Here is a 21231-nt window from a genome sequence, read left to right on the forward strand (position 1 = left end):
CTACTCCAGGTCCTGCAGGAACCTGGAGAGAGAGGGCAAAGGACAGCACAGAGAGGGCCGGGGGAGCAGCAACACAACATGGCGGAAGGGGCGGTCACACTTTAAGCATCCATGGCGAATTGACGGCGTGGAGACGGCGTCACGATGGGACAGCAGGTGAAGAAAACATACTTTTTTAAGTCTGAATATTTTAGTCCATACCCACATTTTGGGTGCCTGTCGTACGCGGACTTTTGGTCAGACTTTTGGTCAGACTTTTGGTCGGACTTTTGATCAGACTTTTGGTCGGACTTTTGGTCAGACTTTTGGTCAGACTTTTGGTCGGACTTTTGGTCAGACTTTTGGTCGGACTTTTGATCAGACTTTTGGTCGGACTTTTGGTCGGACTTTTGATCAGACTTTTGGTCAGACTTTTGGTCAGACTTTTGGTCAGACTTTTGGTCGGACTTTTGGTCGGACTTTTGGTCGGACTTTTGGTCGGACTTTTGGTCGGACTTTTGATCAGACTTTTGGTCAGACTTTTGGTCGGACTTTTGGTCGGACTTTTGGTCGGACTTTTGGTCGGACTTTTGGTCGGACTTTTGATCAGACTTTTGGTCAGACTTTTGGTCGGACTTTTGGTCAGACTTTTGATCAGACTTTTGGTCAGACTTTTGGTCAGACTTTTTTTTGGTCGGACTTTTGATCAGACTTTTGGTCGGACTTTTGGTCGGACTTTTGATCAGACTTTTGGTCAGACTTTTGGTCAAACTTTTGGTCGGACTTTTGGTCGGACTTTTGGTCGGACTTTTGATCAGACTTTTGGTCAGACTTTTGGTCAGACTTTTGGTCGGACTTTTGGTCGGACTTTTGGTCGGACTTTTGATCAGACTTTTGGTCAGACTTTTGGTCAGACTTTTGGTCGGACTTTTGGTCGGACTTTTGATCGGACTTTTGGTCAGACTTTTCATCAGACTTTTGGTCAGACTTTTGGTCGGACTTTTGGTCGGACTTTTGGTCAGACTTTTGGTCGGACTTTTGGTCGGACTTTTGGTCGGACTTTTGGTCGGACTTTTGGTCGGACTTTTGATCAGACTTTTGGTCGGACTTTTGGTCGGGCTTTTGGTCGGACTTTTGGTCGGACTTTTGGTCAGACTTTTGATCAGACTTTTGGTCAGACTTTTGGTCAGACTTTTTTTTGGTCGGACTTTTGATCAGACTTTTGGTCGGACTTTTGGTCAGACTTTTGATCAGACTTTTGGTCAGACTTTTGGTCGGACTTTTGGTCAGACTTTTGATCAGACTTTTGGTCAGACTTTTGGTCAGACTTTTTTTTGGTCGGACTTTTGATCGGACTTTTGGTCGGACTTTTGGTCGGACTTTTGATCAGACTTTTGGTCAGACTTTTGGTCAAACTTTTGGTCGGACTTTTGGTCGGACTTTTGGTCGGACTTTTGATCAGACTTTTGGTCAGACTTTTGGTCAGACTTTTGATCAGACTTTTGGTCAGACTTTTGGTCAGACTTTTTTTTGGTCGGACTTTTGATCAGACTTTTGGTCGGACTTTTGGTCGGACTTTTGATCAGACTTTTGGTCAGACTTTTGGTCAAACTTTTGGTCAGACTTTTGGTCAGACTTTTGGTCAGACTTTTGGTCAGACTTTTGGTCAGACTTTTGATCAGACTTTTGGTCGGACTTTTGGTCGGACTTTTGGTCGGACTTTTGATCAGACTTTTGGTCAGACTTTTGGTCAAACTTTTGGTCAGACTTTTGGTCAGACTTTTGGTCAGACTTTTGGTCAGACTTTTGGTCAGACTTTTGGTCAGACTTTTGGTCAGACTTTCAAGCACAGTTTTACAGGTGGGGCCCCTGGTGTTGTCCCCAGACCCCCTCCAACCCTTCCGTGTCCCTGGACTAGTATTGTGCCCCACGTATCTTCTCATCAGCTTCCGTTTACTAATATGTCATCACTTCAGAACACACTGCATTATTACTGCAATTGGCATGATCGTTGCTTATTTGTTGTTCTTCGGTTTATTTATATTGTGCACAATCACTATGACACATTATGTCCAAGTTAACGAGAAAGTCCCAGTAGCTTCCTAAACATGACCGAGTGCCCACGGGTACCAACCATGCACTCTTGGCCAGTACCGCCCCACTACTGAGTTGTTTCTCTGACCGAAGCCAAAAGGAATAAGTGTTTTGGGACTCCTGGGTCGTTAACACTTGCTGGAATCCCTCGCACGCTCGGCTTCAACACACCCACATCCAAGCCTCATTATTTTCCTTGCATGTCCTAAAACACCAGCCTTGGGTTTACTTCCATCGTCATCCATGTCGCACTTCCTGGCATCTGCGATGTGTCACCTTCTCGGGGCGACAGGAGAAAGGTGCTCGGTTTCAACAGTAATTTGGAGAACTGATGATGCATTGTCTATGCACTTTATTTACATGACGAAATTGACGGACATGCGTCGATACTGGCATCAATTGGTTCGCTAACACTTCTAATAAAACGTAGCAACCACATGTACCACGTGAGGCGATTCTAATAAGGAAGTTAAGCAAGTTGCAGCTGAAATGGCCCTGAGGAAACACTGCGGTGGTCCAGTCCTTCTAAGCAAAATAAATAGGAACCAAGGAGTTTATTTTCACTAGTGCTAAAAAGGGGGGGGGGAGTGAAAGAGCGGGAGTGTGAGCAAGAGAGAAAATGAAAAGCAAAAGAAGAGAAAAGTGGTTTATTTTTACTGCGGTAAAATGGGTTTGCTTTAACTCTACTGTGTTTTGAGTTGGTGTTAGCCCCCGTGTGCGCCAGGAGGGATCCGCATAAGATAAAGGAAGGTTGACATAGTGACGTGAGACCGTAACACAACACGGCACATGTAAAAAAAACTTGTGCCTGTGAAGCAAAATGCAGGCAAAATTAAGACAAAAATGACAAACCCTTACTGTTCCTTTCACGTTCATTGTTGTTGGGGGGGGGGGGGGGGAGGTGAAACTAATTAGCTTCCAAATCAAACATGGCTGAAAGCCCAATACCGCTTGGACACGCTGTCACAACACACACCCACTATTCCCCAGGTGTGGATGAGAACTTCCAAAGGAGACTCCACTGATGACGCACTTCCATCCATGTGACGTCGCTCCTCTAATGAATCCCTGCATCTCCCACCGACTGGTGTTGCAACTAAGAAAACAATGCAAGAATTATCACCATTCAAATATTCAGAAAACCCGACTTCCTGCGAAGAATACAAATAAGCATAAAACGCTTTTGATTTGCTGAATAAAATAAGCACGGACGCTTTGGCAATAGGAACTGTTCAGTTATGAGAAGCGAAGACGTCTGCTCTTGGGTGGGAACGTCAGATGATTGCACTACGTTTGATTACAGTTGGTGTTAAACAACAACGTGGTTTTTGGCAGTAGTGAAAACCGTGAGTGATTAATGATCTTGTCAAATGTACGCTACATTTCTTGGCTAACCTTTTTTGGTGTCACAGATGTCTTTTACGATAAAAGCCTGATTAATGTCGAAAATGTTTAGATCAGGGGTCTCAGACTCAATTTACCTGGGGGCCACTGGAACTAGGTTCTGGGTGAAGCCGGGCCGCATCAGGTTAAAAAAAAAACACAAAAAAAACCGCATTTATTAAAAACTGAAAAAAAAATCAATTAAAAAAAAAATCTTTAATGCTTTTGCTTCTGCTATACCCTACACTTTTTCAGTACTTTGGTTCCGGTTTTCCACACCAAAATATCTGATAAAACATTCCACTGTTCTCAAATATATTAATTTTTAATTTTCTATACACAAAATAAGATGAAAAAAAATAAATAAACAAATTAAGAATAAAGACAATAAATCAATAAATCAGGAATAAATAAGTAAAATAATAATAAAACAGCAAATAAGAAAAACGTAATTATTTTTTTCAGATTCAAATGTACAGTATTAACAGTTATTTAACCTTTAACATGAACATTAATGAAACTTCATAATTTGACCCAATTAGCAAGTTAGCATCGTACTCAGTTCCATCTGGGAGCAGCGCCATAACTTTAACAACATGTTTGATGAGATGCTTTATCTTGACGTGTATTTTCCGTTTTTATTCCAAATCATTTCCCGCATTTATTTGCACCCAGCGTCGTAAGCCTTTAGCTTCATTGCTAATCCAAAGCAAAACAGGGCGGGGTAACATGGTAGGGTAACAGTATGGGCGGGGCAAAATCATGTTAATTGTGTCCGGTGTGCACACAGCTTTAAGGTGTCATTTCAACATTAAACTTTGGTATCAAGGTGGGGGCCTCAAACTAGCGTCTCGCGGGCCCGCATTTGGCCCGCGGGCCGCAAGTTTGAGACCCCTGGTTTAGATCAATTGCAGTTTATTTGCATTGAATGTGATGAAACTATTGCTATTGTTTACTGTCATAATCCTCTGAATACATTATCATATAGACTGAAGGAAACGTTCTTAAGTTTCAAAAATGAAATTAACGATCACGGATGACCACTGGTCAGAGAACGTTAAACCAGCAAAAGGTCATCCCACCCTGGACATCTGACCTTTGGATGAAATAAACTGCCTATATTCTCCATGCTTCATTTCCACTGATTGTCATTGGAGAGGAATGAAGAAGAAAGACCGTCAAGATGTGACCCAACAGGACTTTCACATCTTTCATTTACATACCTTCCCATTAGTTGGTGAGTATTATTCTAAACAAGAGACAAATGCTGCCCTTGCCTCCTATCACGGACAAGGATGGCTGTTTGGAATGACAGCACGGAGACAAATGGTTCCCTTTGTAGTGTAAATAAGGAAGCAGCGTTTACAAATCATTGACGTCAGTGGGATGCAGCGCTGATTGGCCTCTCTGTTGGAGATGCTTATGGAGCATTAGGGTGGAAATCTGGGAGGCCGTTGGATATGATGGTGGGTGTGGCGGGTGGCGATACAGTCAGATTATAGTTTTTAAAATTTATAATTTCAAAAATAAAACCACAAAACTTTTAGGGAACTTTAGGGAACTGTCACTGTTTTCATAGGAAAAGGCCAAGGAATTCATTCTTTTATTTTCTACCGCTTATCCTCACGAGGGTCGCAGGGGGAATGCTGGACAATGCTGGTACACCCTGGACTGGTAGCCAGCCAATCACAGGGCACATATAGACAAACAACCATTCACACTCACATTCATACCTATGGACAATTTGGAGTCGCTAATTAACCTAGCATGTTTTTGGAATGTGGGAGGAAACCGGAGTATCCCACCATCGTCCATCTCTGTGTGCCATTTGTCGTAATAGTCGAGCGCTTGGCTGCACGGTGATCGAGTGGTTAGCGTGCAGGCCTCACAGCTAGGAGACCCAAGTTCAATGAATGAATGTGAGTGTGAATGGTTGTTTGTCTATATGTGCCCTGTGATTGGCTGGCGACCAGTCCAGGGTGTACCCCGCCTCTCGCCCGAAGACAGCTGGGATAGGCTCCAGCACCCCCTGCGACCCTCGGATAAGCAGTAGAAAATGAATGAATGAATGATGTGATAATTATGTCCCTTTAACATATTTGTTCGTGTAGTACTGAGGTATAAAATTCTTTATGTTATTTAAGTACAGTAAACCTCGGATATATCGAACTCGGATATATCGGAAATTCGCTCACAACGGACAGATAAAAAAGAACCAATTTTTCTGTAATGCATTTCCAATAAAAATTCATTTCATATATTGGATTTTTTATAACGGATTTTGCCTATTTCGGACAAAATCTCCAGTCCCGTTCCAATGCATTTCCATTAAATTTCCCTCGCATATATCGGATGACCGCATCGTGGCGCTCCGATTCGCCGAATCGTGACAGGCCGCTATACGACGTCATTTGCAGCGTTTGCAGCGTTGCCTGCGCGTCCAGGTACATTGGAAACATAGTCAAGGAAGTGCCTTTTTATAACGGATAAAATCCGATTTATGCATATACCGGATATAAATCCGATATATGCGTAAAACGGACATTTTCCGGTGTACGCATATAACGGATTTCGCTTATATCGGACAAAACCAGTGGGAACAATTGAATCCGATATATCCAAGGTTTACTGTATTACAATTACTGTTCTATTCAACTTGCATGTGAGCGGTATTGGGTAATATTCAAACAATATCCAACCCTATTGTTGCCGTGTGATAATTTATCAAGCCCATTTACTCTAGGTATATACAGTATTTAGAGTACACCAAGAAGTACAAGTGTTAAAACCAGAGAATACATTGCTTTGACATTTTGGCTAAAACAGTAGATGTCTGACGCTATTTAGGGCCTTAGTGCTTAGTGTTCAAATGCCAGCACCGGAGTGATGAACACATTTACCTGGAATGGAAATTCAAATAATTACAACTTTCTACGGCCCAAGACGACACATGACAGCTAATAAATATTTGAGACCAACATACAGATGTCATATCTTGCTGGAGGCTGACAATGCTTTCACAACTCTTCATTTTGCAGCTCTTTCATACGAGGCTTCCAGCTGGCTCCGAGGGTCATATGTGACGTGAGCACAGAACGTTCTACACTTTGGCCTCAGAGGTCGAGATCTTATGTTGCAGTACCGACTATGAAGAAGCAGTGTTTCTATGACTGTCATACTGTCATCTAATTATGGCTTTAGAGGCAACAAATCACGGTTGAGGAGGTTGAAAGGAAACAAGTGGAGATGATGTGGGTGCTGTATATCTGTGAACGTGTAACAAGTGGAAGTGGGAAGACTTTTACCATGTTCTCCTGGTGGTAGACTTGGTAGACCTGGTGGTTCACCGATGTCATGTTGGACTGTTTGTTGTCATAAGGTTCACACATCCATCCATCCATTTTCTATGCCGCTTATCCTAATTGGGCGAGAGTCGGGGTACACCCTGGATGGGCGGCCAGCCAATCACAGGGTAACAATCATTCCATCATCCATCATTCCAATCACTCCCAGTTTGGAGTCACCAATGAACCTAACCTGGAAAAGAACGAGTCCACCTTATTAACTCATTCATTCATTCATTTTCTACCACTTCGCGGGGGTGCTAGAGCCTATCCCAGCTGTCTTCAGACAAGAGGCTGGGTACACCCTGGACTGGTTACCAGCCAATCGCAGGGGCACATATAGACAAACAACCATTCACACTCCCAGTTTGGAGTCACCAATGAACCTAACCTGGAAGGGAACAAGTCCACCTTATTAACTCATTCATTTTCTACCGCTTTTTCCTCACGAGGGTCACAGGGGTGCTAGAGCCTATCCCAGCTGTCTTCGGGCGAGAGGCTGGGTACACCATGGACTGTTCACCAGCCAATCACAGGGCACATATAGACAAACAACCATTCACACTCACATTCATACCTATGGACAATTTGGAGTCGCTAATTAACCTAGCATGTTTTTGGAATGTGGGAGGAAACCGGAGTACCCGGAGAAAACCCACGCATGCACGGGGAGAACATGCAAACTCCACACAGAAATGGCCGAGGGTGGAATTGGACCCGAGTCTCCTAGCTGCGAGGTCTGCGTGCTAACCACTCGACCGCCGTGCAGCCTATACTAATGTTCATTCATTCATTTTCTACCACTTATCCTCACAAGGGTCACAGGGGTGCTAGAGCCTATCCCAACTGTCTTCGGGCGAGAGGCTGGGTACACCCTAGACTGGTCACCAGCCAATCACAGGGCACATATAGACAAACAACCATTCACACTCCCAGTTTGGAGTCACCAATGAACCTAACATCCATGTTTTGGGATGTGGGAGGAAACCGGAGTACCCGGAGAAAGAGATGCCAAAGCGGGCAGAGACTAAAAGACTAATTTGTGTGCTTGATTGGCACATAACTGATCTGGGCGGTGACATTTCTTGCACTGGACAACAACCCAACAGTAGAACATTAGTGCAGTGGAAAGGAACGAGTCCACCTTATTAACTAACACCTTTAAATCATTTTTTTTAATCAAGATCACGGATACGATTCCAGATTTTCAAGGCAATTTTAGCATCAAACATACAATTAAACAACATTAATATGGAGATAACACGAGATAACGGTGACATCTCGCTTTGTGTAACACTTCCAGTTTAATTTGTGTAAAGACTATTCTTACATAAATTAGCACTACGGTGTGTAATATATATCGTTTTTATTAATAAGACTACAGTACTCATCATACAAGCATGTATTCTCAGGTTCATGGACAGTTCATGACCTGAACGGTGATTAGTATTGTGCCTAAACTTGCTCCATATGAAAAGTCAGATAGATATTCTTGTGTATTGCTATTTTATTGACACATTGTGTTGAGTATTATTTAAATTTTATTTTAATTATTATTTATTTCATTATTATAATATTTTATTATTTTAAAATCTTTAAATATAAATATAAAATAATAAATAATAATAGCAGATTGCATGACAATTTTACAGATACAATAATACCAGGTGGACTGTTACGTGCAAAATATATAGTCTACATAATAATAATATAATAATTATTATTTTAATTTTATTTTAATTATTATAATATTTTATTATTTTAAAATCTTTAAATATAAATATAAAATAATAAATAATAATAGCAGATTGCATGACAATTTTACAGATACAATAATACCAGGTGGACTGTTACGTGTAAAATATATAGTCTACATAATAATAATATAATAATAATTATTTTAATTTTATTTTAATTATTATAATATTTTATTATTTAAAAATATTTAAATATAAATATAAAATAATAAATAATAATAGCAGATTGCATGACAATTTTACAGATACAATAATACCAGGTGGACTGTTACGTGTAAAATATATAGTCTACATAATAATAATATAATAATAATTATTTTAATTTTATTTTAATTATTATAATATTTTATTATTTTAAAATATTTAAATATAAATATAAAATAATAAATAATAATAGCAGATTGCATGACAATTTTACAGATACAATAATACCAGGTGGACTGTTACGTGTAAAAAATATAGTCTGACCCCCCCCCCCCCCCCCCCCCCCCGCCCCAATGAATTGTGTATACACATGAGTAAAAAAGTCACATATGAGTGTATTGTATTGAGTGGCATTGATGGAAATATATACCGTGTATATACCCTATATAAACATATATTATTTTAGATACTGTAGCTGAAATACAACTGAAGATTCGTTACAAAAAAAACAAAAAAAAACCAACACATCAAAGGTGAGCTGGTCATGATGTCATCCAACACTCATAATCACTATTTCAGCTTGTAAAATGGCTTCCACCGAGGAGTCGCTCCGAATTTCGTGGCGTCCGTTGCAGGAAGCAACACACACCAAGGCCTGTTTCTCTTTAATATCCTTCGGCAGCCAGGCTGCTGTCAGTGAAAAATGCTGTCATGCTCATTTAGCTCACAAAAGCTCCATCTCCACCGCCGTGCCTTGAAGTGCTTTTCAACAAGCCTGGACTTCATTCAGCGCTGAGGCCAAACTCACAAATTTGACCAACAATCTCATCTAATTGTGTGTATCCAAACTAATGTATATGAATATGTAAGCAGATTTGTTGAATATGAAAGTGGTTTGAACTAAGAACGCCACCGTAATTAAGAGCGCTACGACCGCTGACCTTAGAATAAAGCCAGTGTGCGAGTGACGCCATTAAAAGGCCTCGCTGATAGCAGCGGCTCTTTGAAGTAGAGTAGAGGTTGTAAAGAACCACCGGTGGACTTCCTGTGTTTGGGTGCACGGCGGAGTGTGTGTTTCACTGTCATTAACCCCCCCCTCACACACACACTGCTGGTTCAGGATGCTAACGGTACGCCACGTTCAAACCTCAACACTGTGTAAACGGATCAGAGACGGGAAGGTAACCCGGACAATGGATATACATGGATGGGTTCATTTTTCATCACTCTTAGTGGTTAGCGCGCAGGCCTCACAGCGAGGAGACCATGGTTCAATTCCACCCTCGGTCATCTCTGTGTGAAGTTTGCATGTTCTCCCCGTGCATGCGTGGGTTTCCTCCGGGTACTCCGGTTTCCTCCCACATTCCAAAAACATGCTAGGTTAATTAGCGACTCCAAATTGTCCATAGGTATGAATGTGAGTGTGAATGGTTGTTTGTCTATATGTGCCCTGTGATTGGCTGGCCACCAGTCCAGGGTGTACCCCGCCTCTCGCCCGAAGACAGCTGGGATAGGCTCCAGCACCCCACGACCCTCGTAGAAAATGAATGAATGAATGAATGAATGAGTTCTCCTCCTATTTTGTGTGGAAGCGGTAACTTTTTAGCTTCTTATTTTGTCTTTCCCCACCCTCGGCCATCTCTGTGTGGAGTTTGCGTGTTCTCCTCGTGCATGCGTGTTTTTTCTCCGGGTAATCCAGTTTCCTCCCACATTCCAAAAACATGGAATGTTTTTTGGAACATGGAATATGAGAATGCGAGTGTGAATGGTTGTTTGTCTATATGTGCCCTGTGATTGGCTGCCACCCATTCCAGGGTGTGCCCCGCCTCTCGCCCAAAAACAGCTGGGATAGGCTCCAGCACCCCACGACCCTCGTGAGGGTAAACGGTAGAAAAAGAATGAATGAATGAAAGAGTTATCCTCCTATTTTGTGTGGAAGTGGTAACTTTTTAGCTTCTTATTTTGTCTTTCCCCACCCTCGGCCATCTCTGTGTGGAGTTTGCATGTTCTCCCCATGCATGCATGGGTTTTTCTCCGGGTACTACGGTTTCCTCCCACATTCCAAAAACATGGAATGTTTTTTGGAACATTGAATATGAATGTGAGTGTGAATGGTTGTTTGTCTATATGTGCCCTGTGATTGGCTGGCCACCAGTCCAGGGTGTACCCCGTCTCTCGCCTGAAGACAGCTGGGATAGGCTCCAGCACCCCGTGACCTTTGTGAGGATAAGCGGTAAAAATGAATGAATGAATAAATAATAATAATAATAATAAATACAGTACAGAATTAATTGAAAGAGAAGGTGAGGGGTTCTGCAATCGAATCTAAAAATGACCTTTTATTACACTTTTATTGTAAATTGTACCAAAAAAATGTTCAATTACTCATGTTTTTTCGCACTTCACGGGTGGTCCCGGGTTGTAACCCCTGCAAAAGGGTGGCATCTACTGTAAGAACGTTTCACAGCACCACTTTTAATGTCACTTCCTGTTCTTAACGGTCGATAATCATTATGAAGACGGTCCCCATCTTTCATTGTAAACATTTAACCAAAGTAAAGCCTTGGAGTCGGTATTTGGTATTTGGTACGATATTCTTATCTGTTGCTTTCCATATGTTGCTGTTAGTGCAACATTGTCCCGTGATGGGGGGGTTGGGGGGGGGGCATGATTGAACGCATGTGGCCCATAGGTCGGCATGACCTCAAATAACACTCAGCAGTGGCTCAGACCCCAGACTGATGAGTTGGGGAGGGGTTCAGGAGGGGAGGAATAATGAGGGGAGGGTGAAAGTTCTCCTTTAAAACGCCTTTAATTCTGCACAGTGGTTTGGTGTTAGTGTCGCCATAGCAACAGTACCACAACAAGGAGGGTGGGACGTATCTGTTTCTGTCTTTTAACACACTCGCACACACACACACGCACACACACACACACACACTGATCCCGCCACAGCTCAACTCAAATAAAATCAACACAATATTATCCTCATTCCTCTGCTTTATGTACATAAAAAAAACAATGGCGTCTCGTAAGCTTGGTGCAAGTCGTGGAAACTCTGAAGCAGCACCCGCACGATGTAGAAGGTGTTTCCCTCTCAGAGTCAAAGGTTAAATCTATCCATTACCGCCCCGGCTCCACCTCAGACGGGAACCGAGAGGAACAGAACACATTGAACGTTACGTGCGGCGGCGTTTCTGTCATTGCTAGCTAGAGCAGCGTATTGTCGGTACCTCATGACATCATCATTGTTTGTGTAAAGTATGAAGAAGAGCTATCGTTTTGTTATCATTCGAGACAATAATTGAGATAATAATGGAGACACTCGTCACTTCCTGTCTGCCACTCACTCTTGTCCCCAAGGGAAAACATTTATAACAACACACACATTGCAAGTCTAACTTAAATGGCTTATTTACTGTGATGATGTGTACTATTTGGGTAATACTATTGTAAAGGTGACTATAAGGGTGTCACGTAATATAATGTTTAAAAAAAAAAATATTTATAAGGTTTTGTATGCAACTTCACAGAAATTCACTTATCAAGGTCGGGGTCTGGAACCAATTAGAGGCGACATATGAGAGATTACCGCACAAATGTTTCAAACTATACGTAAAGTGGAACCCTCCTTAGAAATACACAACAAACGGTACATGACTGCTTCAAAGTGAAAGTACCGCATTCACGAGTCAACTGAAGGGTTGTCAAAATGTGGCTCCTGATTGGATGCCGACACATAGTATGTTGCGGATGTGCTGTCAGTGAAATAATAATTTGTTCATTAATTCATTTTCTACTGCTTATCCTCATGAGAGTTGCGGGGGTGCTGGAGCCTATCCCAGCTGTCTTCGGGCGAGAGGCGGGGTACACCCTGGACTGGTGGCCAGCCAATCACAGGGCACATATAGACAAACAACCATTCACACTCACATTCATACCTATGGACAATTTGGAGTCGCTAATTAACCTAGCATGTTTTTGGAGGGAAGGTCTGCGCGCTAACCACTCGACCGCCGTGCTGCATGAAATAATAATAATAATTCTTATTATTATTAATAATAATGATGATGATGATGATAATAATAATTATTAGTATTATTATTAATAATAATGCTGATGATAATAATAATAATAATAATAATAATACATTTTGTTTGTATAGCGCTTTCAGAATACTCAAAGACGCTTTACAGTGAAGAAAAAAGAAATAAAAAATAGAGTTGAGTAAAAAACAAAGTAAACGATGCATTAAAATACAATATCCATACATTCATTCAGAGCTAAAAACAAGGCTAAAGCTGTGTTTTTCCTCCATGCCGCATCAGAAAAGTGACGATGACTCGTCATCTGCGGTCGCTTTAAAGAGCCCAACTTCAAAACGTGACTGTCAGAGAATTTTCACCCCCATTTTCACACATACAATATGAAAGGAGCCGGAATGATCGTCTTTTCACAATCTTTTCAACGCCCTGGAACACCTGCAGCCTTTAATTCGACACTTGAAGGTAACGTGGTGCAACCACGGGGCAACAGCTGAATGTGACACAAGAGGAACCCCAAGTGTGTATCTTTCTCACACTAGCATCAACAAGGTGACCACCAGATGTTTAAGGCTAGAACTGGTCTGTGAGTCACTGCAGGAAATACCAGGTTCACGCAAGGTAAGAATGCTTTCAAACATGTTCTATATTCATGGAATCATATGAGGGGGGGGGGGGGCTTAATGAGCCCACAAAACGTATCGGAAAATAATCTTTTGTAAAATAAAGCTGGATTAAAATACATTGACAGTTACTATGGTACTCATTATGTCATTGGTCATATCACCTCGTACTTTAGTATGTGACAAAAAATAAACATAAAAAAAATAATTAAATAAAATTAAAAAAATTAAAAAAAAGAAAATAATTAAAAAAAAATAAAAAAAATTGTTAAATTATATTAGGAAAGCAGGAATATGGACAGTTACTATGGTACCCATTACGTCATTGTATCGTCATATCACCTCGTACTTTGGTACATGACAGAAAAATAAAAAAAATAAAAATTAAAAAATTAAAAAATTAAAAAATGAAAAAATAAAAAAAATAAAAAAAAATTAAAAATTAAAAAAAAATAAAAATAAAAAAAATTTTAAAAATAAAAAAAAAATAAAAAAATAAAAAATTAAAAAATTAAAACATTAAAAAATTAAAAATTTAAAAAATAAAAAATTAAAAATTGGGAAAGCAGGAAGTGAACAAATGTAACAGTTACTGATTGTAAAAGTACCAGATGGAGGGGTAGGATTTAATAAGCTTTGCTTCTTCCTACTCCTTTTGGACATGTGGAACTGTGAACTGATTATGGGATGCACTCAATTGTAATCTGATGCATGTTCAAATGAAATAAAACCATTACCATTACCATTACCATTAAAATGTAATGGAGCTGACATCATCGAGTTGAAGTGAAAAGTAAACTCCAACTCTCTGGTGACCACGATGCTCATTCTAAGAAATGCTTTGTTAAAATGACTTACAAATCATAATTAATAATAATAATAATAACACAGTCAAATTAGTCAAAGCAGCAGTGGTGGTCCGATGCTGCTTTCATCCACTTACAGGAAGTCAAAGTAATTGTGCATTTCCTTGTTTAAATAAAGAATTAGCAAGGTGAGCCTTGTATGTAAGTTAAAAAAGCAAAGATGCATGTGGTCCCAAACAACAGGTGGCCCCTTGTCATAATAAGGTCCATCCCTCTGACCGGCACGGTTGTGAAAAGGTCCACGGGAGCTTGGAAATTGTGTGTTTTTACTTCCCTGTACATAAACAATGCGGATCTGCAGGGGGGGGGAGGGGTTCTGCAAGGCAGATTTCTCCATCATTTACAATAATGTTCTAAATGTAATTATCACAAGTCTGTATTGTTATGAAACAAAATGGAACATGACGAGTCAATATAGCACACAAGTTCTATTTTATTGTGTCTCACATATTGTATAACACGCCGCCTCTGGTTTTATTTTTAACTTCCAGGAACGACGAGTCCTTCACGTTTATCTGCAAATAGAGACAGGAAGTGAGATCTTATCCCAAGCGGTATCTGAGGATGCTTGTGGAGACACATGTTAATGCCAGGTGTGAACAACGGCCTTGGAGACACTCTGTTCCGAGGAGGAATTTTGGTGTTGACGACTCGGTTTTCCGAGAGGTTGAAAAGACGAGTGTGTGCGACAGCTTATATGTATAATGACGTCCCTCGTTTACTGTGGTTAATTGGTTCCAGGCCCGATAGTGATAAGTGAATTTCCATAAAGTAGGGTTCAATACAGTGCCCTCATTAGGCCTATTTTATCGGGATTTCAGTCCCCCTGAAATTTTCTTTAGACCACGTAAATAATTTTATATATTTTATTGATTTTTAAAAAAATTTTATTGATTATTTTTCTGACAAATTTTATATAATAGGGCAAAAGCAGGCTAATAAGAAAGCCAATAAGCAGGCTAATACTAGCCTGAAGAATAATGATGATAGTAATAATAATGGGCTAATTAATAATATGATAATGATTATTATATAATTGATCACTGTCCAGCGGTTTTGCAGTGTAGGTTGTGTGTACTTGTGTGTACTTGTGTACATTTAATGGTGGCCCTGTTTGTTTTTGGATTTTTTTTTTTTATGTCGACTACATTGATTCATATCCTGTGCATTTCCAGGGGTTAAGACCCCCCCGCCCCCCCCTCCTCAGAACCTAGTGATGCCCCTGGTTCAATATATAGTTGCTCCAGTCGATTGGCCACCAATCAATATTGATCAATTTCTGTAACAACAAATAACAACAACAACAACAGCAAATACTGTGAACAGTACATTTGTATCTCCATGTTATGCTTCTCATGTAGTACTGTACTGAACTCTACAACTTGATTACCCTTCTTTTGCCGTGCCATTTGTAGTGTAGTGCCAATCAATTCAGATTGAACCCCGCCTCCCACCATAATGGCGGCGATGTTCTTTCTTTGATTTAGTGTACACGCCTTCAAGTATGAACACCCCAAATCAAGTCTGACCATCTATGACGCCTTCCCACAGAACCAATTGTTAGTGTCGTCCCTTTTACCGGACAAGGCCCACCCAGATTCTCATAAGCCTGCTTTGGAGGCGGTCCCAATTCTCAGGAAACTGTTACCAGTTTGATAGCATATTGGCCTGATTTGCTTCCAGCCAATTCTAACATAAACGGCTAAGCATCCTAGCAAGGAGACAGGAAGGATGAATCATAATGAATCTGCGTGTATGTGTGAAGTTAATTCAGGAAGAACAGGATGTCGTTGTTCCAAGAGAAGTCATAGCGTGTTATCTCTCTGTTGCAGATAAGACCTACGTACTTGCAGGGCGACTCCCACAACAGAGTGGACAGTTTTCCCATCTCGAACATGAGCAAGAAAAATGTGGTGAAACCAGAAAAAAAAATTAATTCATTCATTTTCTACCGCTTTTTCACACGAGGGTCGCTGGGACTGCTGGCGCCTATCCCAGCTGTTTCCGAGCGAGAGGCGGGGTACACCCTAGACTGGTGGCCAGCCAATCACAGGGCACATATAGACAAACAACCATTCACACTCACATTCATACCTATGGACAATTTGGAGTCGCTAATTAACCTAGCATGTTTTTGGAATGTGGAAGGAAAACCGGAGTACCCGGAAAAAACCCACGCATGCACGGGGAGAACATGCAAACTCCACACAGAGATGGCCGAGGGTGGAATTGAACCATCTCGAACACAAGCAAGCAAAAACATGGTGAAACCAGAATAAAATAAAATAAAATAAAATAAAATAAAATAAAATAAAATAAAATAAAATAAAATAAAATAAAATAAAATAAAATAAAATAAAATAAAATAAAATAAAATAAAATAAAATAAAATAAAATAAAATAAAATAAAATAAAATAAAATAAAATTTATAATTTATATTTATATATAAAATAAATTATTTAAATAAGAATTTTTCTGCAGAACTTCTCTGTAGCCAACCCCAACCCACTCTGCTTTTTATTAAAGCCTCGTATTGCTGGAGCTGCTGTCACGTAGTCCCCATGATAATGACCCGTAATGACCCATAAATGACGAGAAAATTAATTTAACTTAAAAAAATAACACTAGGCAACATGGCGGACGAGTGGTTAGAACGCAGACCTCACAGCTAGGAGGACCAGGGTTCAATTCCACCCTCGGCCATCTCTGTGTAGAGTTTGCATGTTCTCCCCGTGCATGCGTGGGTTTTTTCCGGGTACTCCGCTTTCCTCCCACATTCCAAAAACATGCTAGGTTAATTAGCGACTCCAAATTGTCCATAGGTATGAATGTGAGTGTGAATGGTTGTTTGTCTATATGTGCCCTGTGATTGGCTGGCGACCAGTCCAGGCTGTTCATATTACTGTTCAAAAACAGTACAAAAACATACATGTTAGGTTAATTGGATCCTTACTAATGTGAACTATGGACGGTTGTACATGTATGAACCCTGTGACTGACTGGCCATCAGTCCAGGATGACGAACCTCTTACCCAGACGTTCAGTTTCCCGATGACCCTGAACAGATGAAGCAGTAATGAACGCCTGCAGGCCCTCGGCGTCCCTGCTGTTTTACTGAGCCATGACTGGTAACATGTTCCAAAGAGTCTGTCTGTGGAAGGCTTGTACTGGATTTAGTATGCAAGTGTATCAAACTCACACAAACATGTACTTATTTTGATAATTTTTGCAAAAACCGACACACTTTTCCACAGTTATGTTATGCAGTGACACCACTGAGTGACTCCCAGTGAAATAAATGCTACCATTGCTGGAGGACCGCTGCTTCTGAGATACACAGCACTACCTGCTGAGGAACGCTTGCAACTGCACCACCTCATGAAGAAGATTCCAGCTGCTGGAACTCTCATCTGCATTTCTCTGGTAAATGACCGACTTGTTTTAGCTCCCGTCCAGCTGTGCTGTCGGGCCGACTCGTACGTCTGATCATTCGACAAGACGTACTATGTCATCACAAGCGTCCATTTCAGTGTCAGTCACTAGAAACCTGCTCAGAACCAGAACCTGAATCTCATTGTTGAGCCTAAGAACGGACGATACAAACCAGCAAATTGATGAGACAAAAAAAAAAAAAAAACGTTCAAACTTCCAGACCAGGCAGACATCCTCCATCTCTCTCCCTCCCCCCTCTTTGCCTCCTTTTTGAGTGATCTTGAATGAGTGGTTCCCTCTCTCTCCTTGTCCTCTCCTCCTCCTCCTCCTCCTCCTCACACACCCCCAAAACCTCCCCCTCTTATTAAAACAAGAGGCCAACCTGGTGCAGGCCGGTAAAGGGGCTTTGGGACAGCTGAAACACCACTTGTGGCCACTTCTTGGGGAGACTATTCTCACACGCCCAAAAAGACTGACAAGTACAATTTGTATACTTTTTTTTTTAATTCTCTATTTAAAAAAAATAATATTGATGCTGTCAATTTTTTTAAACTATGATTGAACACGTTGATGGGGGATATATTTATATTTTTATACATTCTTATATCTTTTATTTATACTTTTCTACCTTAATGATGCCAAAGTTTGTGATTATGCTGATGTTTACCGGAGGCATGTGCGGCCATGATGGCGGACGCACGCAGGTAGAAACTGCTCAAAGTTCTTGAGCATCCAATTTTAAGGAAAATTTGTTTTTAGTATTTTAAAAGTCACATTTTAAGAGGATTCATGAGACTCACTCAAGTGTGCTGTGAAACTTTATCGACACTTTTCCTCCGGGTGGAGCGGCACCACCGGAGTTGACCGCATCTCTTCCCGGGGATCAGCGACAGGAGGACGGCTGCCCAGCTCAAGGTAGGTGGCATCGTCGTTCCCGTCTTCCACGGCGGTGCCTCCGATGCGGCGTGTTTTTACAATGTCTGTCTGAGCCGGGATAATTGAAATCATGTTCACGGTTCAGTCGTGTGAGAGCGCACATGCGTAAAAAGCGCATCTCGTGTTGCGTTTACAATGAAATGAAAGTGTTGGACGTTTTTGTTCTCATACACATTGCGGCTTTACATACTATTACAAACTTTAAAAATCTCTATGAAACAATAAAATGTATTTTTACCATCTAAATAGTTTGGGACATAGCCAAAGTGGGGGTACACTTAACTTATAAGTGCAAAGGACTCTATTCATTCATAAGTACATCCTAATTAAAACCAGTGCCTGAATGCAGCATTTTAATCCGAAACGTCATTCACTGACGTGTCCGCCAATGGGAAGGCTTTATTTGGATGGAGTTTACGTCATTGAAGGCGCGTAGTTCAATGCATTTATGGTGCATTCAGGCTCCGAGGAAAGATCATAACCTCGCTGTTTGGTGTGTGTGCTAACATGAATTACTTGAGGTGTGTAGCGTGGGACAATGGTGCGTTCAGTGACCATCATACAAAGTGGGATGATTCACCGCTCACAACAAAGAACATATACATGCAAAATATATGGGATTTGTGACAATATTGTTTCAAAAATTGGAAATTGGACTGCATGGCGGTCGAGTGGTTAGCGCGCAGACCTCACAGCTGGGAGGCCCGAGTTCAATCCCACCCACGGCCATCTCTGTGTGGGTGCCGTGGGTTTTCTCCCACATTCCAAAAACATGCTAGGTTAATTGATGACTGTATGTATTACATGGAGCTGCATGGCGAGTGAGTGGTTAGCGCGCAGGCCTCACAGCTAGGAAACCCCAGTTCAATCCCACCATCGGCCATCTCTGTGTGCCATTTATCTTAATAGTCGAGCGCTAGGGACCAAATGAAGGGCTTGGCTGCACGGTGATCAAGTGGTTAGCGCGAAGGCCTCACAGCTAGGAGACCCAAGTTCAGTGAATGAATGTGAGTGTGAATGGTTGTTTGTCTATATGTGCCCTGTGATTGGCTGGCCACCAGTCCAGGGTGTATCCTGGTGTATCTGGGATAGGCTCCAGCACCTCAGTGACCCTCGTGAGAATAAGCGGTAGAAAATGAATGAATGATATGTCGTAATGAAAGCTTACCACAGACCAGTACCAGGCTTCCGCCCCTGTAGCCGGGTACCTCTGGCTTTAAGTCATCAGGAGACACCAGCTGGCACCAATTGGCATCCATTCATTTTGCTGCATGTTTGCTTCTATCGGTCACTCTTACCTAAATGTGGATAAACATTTCACACTCATTCCAAAATGGCGTTATATAGTATAAATGACAATACTTCTGTGTATACTTCTTAGTATCACATGGAATATATACATAGTATTCTAATGCAGTTTGTTTCTGTTAAGTGATTCAACCCAAATGCATGCCAACATGTTGTCCCGCTAATGTTAGCCCTGCAGGGAGTCTGCATTATCGGTGTCCCGGAAAGGACTTTTCCCATGCAGCAACGTCATGCAGATGTCTGTGACACAAAGTGTTAGAAGTCCTGTTCAGTGTGCAGCATCGCCGTTACAGGATGTGCATCCAAATAGGGCAGAAAGCATTTAGCTATTTAAAAGAAGAAGGCATTCCATGACTGGTCCTCATTAAGGCTCACGTGCCGTTAGCCAGTGTGACGCTCCTTCATTGGGTAAGACCCAAAGGGCTGCTAGATTACAACTAAAACCTCAAAACCTCCCAAACGTACATCACTACATACCTCATTTATTTAGCATAAAAGCCACATTTAGGTATAGTAACAGAGAACCGGCACTGCAGCCGTCTAGTAAAAGTGAAAATTTGGACGCCTGAGGTTCCCATTGCGTCATTCTGAGTCACAGTCATACAGATGACACTGCCGAGGTTCAAGAGTGACAGTGTACTGTAAAATACCCAATTTCTGGTAAACTGGCGCTTTGTGGGCTGCACGGCGTTCGAGTGGTTAGCGCGCAGACCTCACAGCTAGGAGACCCAAGTTCAATTCCACTTTTGTTTGCTTTCATTTTAAGTAGGGACGACTGGATCATCATTTGAGTCGATCTGATGCTTTGATAATCTTATTGATAGATTATGGAACCGATGGTTCGATTCTCCGCTTGGGCATCTCTGTGTGGAGTTTGCATGTTCTCCTCGTGCATGCGTGGGTTTTCTCTGAGTATTCCGGTTTCCTCCCACATTCCAAAAACATGCTAGGTTAATTGGCGACTCCAAATTGTCCATAGGTATGAATGTGAGTGTGAATGGTTGTTTGTCTATATGTGTCCTGTGATTGGTGTACCCGTCCCTCGCCTGAAGACAGCTGGGATAGGCTCCAGCACAGAATGAATGGTGCTTTGTGAGCTTGATTTTTAGCCAAATGACCAATATTGAAGTTCATTCATGATGGAATGTGGGAGGAAACCGGAGTACCCGGAGAAAACCCACGCATGCACGGGGAGAACATGCAAACTCCACACAGAGATGGCCGAGGGTGGGAAAAGACAAAATAAGAAGCCAAAAAGTTACCACTTCCACACAAAATAGGAGGAGAACTCATTCATTCATTCATTCATTTTTTACCGCTT

At 41.4% G+C, this 21231-nt stretch overlaps 2 protein-coding genes across 2 annotated transcripts in view; one reads left to right on the top strand and one right to left on the bottom strand.

Moving 5' to 3' along the window:
* On the bottom strand, window positions 1–18674 carry LOC131105713 (putative uncharacterized protein DDB_G0290521). Its single transcript, XM_058054120.1, has 5 exons — window positions 18532–18674; window positions 17739–17817; window positions 17581–17654; window positions 202–1170; window positions 1–22 (listed from the first exon to the last, which is right to left on the bottom strand). Exons 1-5 carry the CDS (start codon window positions 18672–18674, stop codon window positions 1–3), a joined length of 1287 nt encoding a protein of 428 aa, XP_057910103.1.
* has2 (hyaluronan synthase 2) overlaps window positions 18055–21231 on the top strand; it is an 18008-nt gene continuing 14831 nt past the window's right edge. The window contains exon 1 of the mRNA XM_058053942.1: window positions 18055–18581. The gene's annotated coding sequence lies outside the window, so the exon portion shown is untranslated. The remainder of the gene's footprint in view (window positions 18582–21231) is intronic.

The sequence above is a fragment of the Doryrhamphus excisus genome, chromosome 17 (assembly GCF_030265055.1).
Source record: "Doryrhamphus excisus isolate RoL2022-K1 chromosome 17, RoL_Dexc_1.0, whole genome shotgun sequence".
Taxonomy (NCBI): domain Eukaryota; kingdom Metazoa; phylum Chordata; class Actinopteri; order Syngnathiformes; family Syngnathidae; genus Doryrhamphus; species Doryrhamphus excisus.

What these genes read in the sequence shown, in the direction of transcription:
- LOC131105713 (XM_058054120.1), bottom strand. Translation starts at nt 18,674, where the DNA reads ATGATTTCAATTATCCCGGCTCAGACAGACATTGTAAAAACACGCCGC. An exon ending in TTGCAAGCGTTCCTCAGCAG is followed by an intron (nt 1,171 to 17,580) that starts GTAGTGCTGTGT and finishes ACCAAAAAAAAG; the next exon opens with TCTGACCAAAAGTCTGACCA. An exon ending in GACAGGCACCCAAAATGTGG is followed by an intron (nt 23 to 201) that starts GTATGGACTAAA and finishes CTCTCTCTCCAG; the next exon opens with GTTCCTGCAGGACCTGGAGT.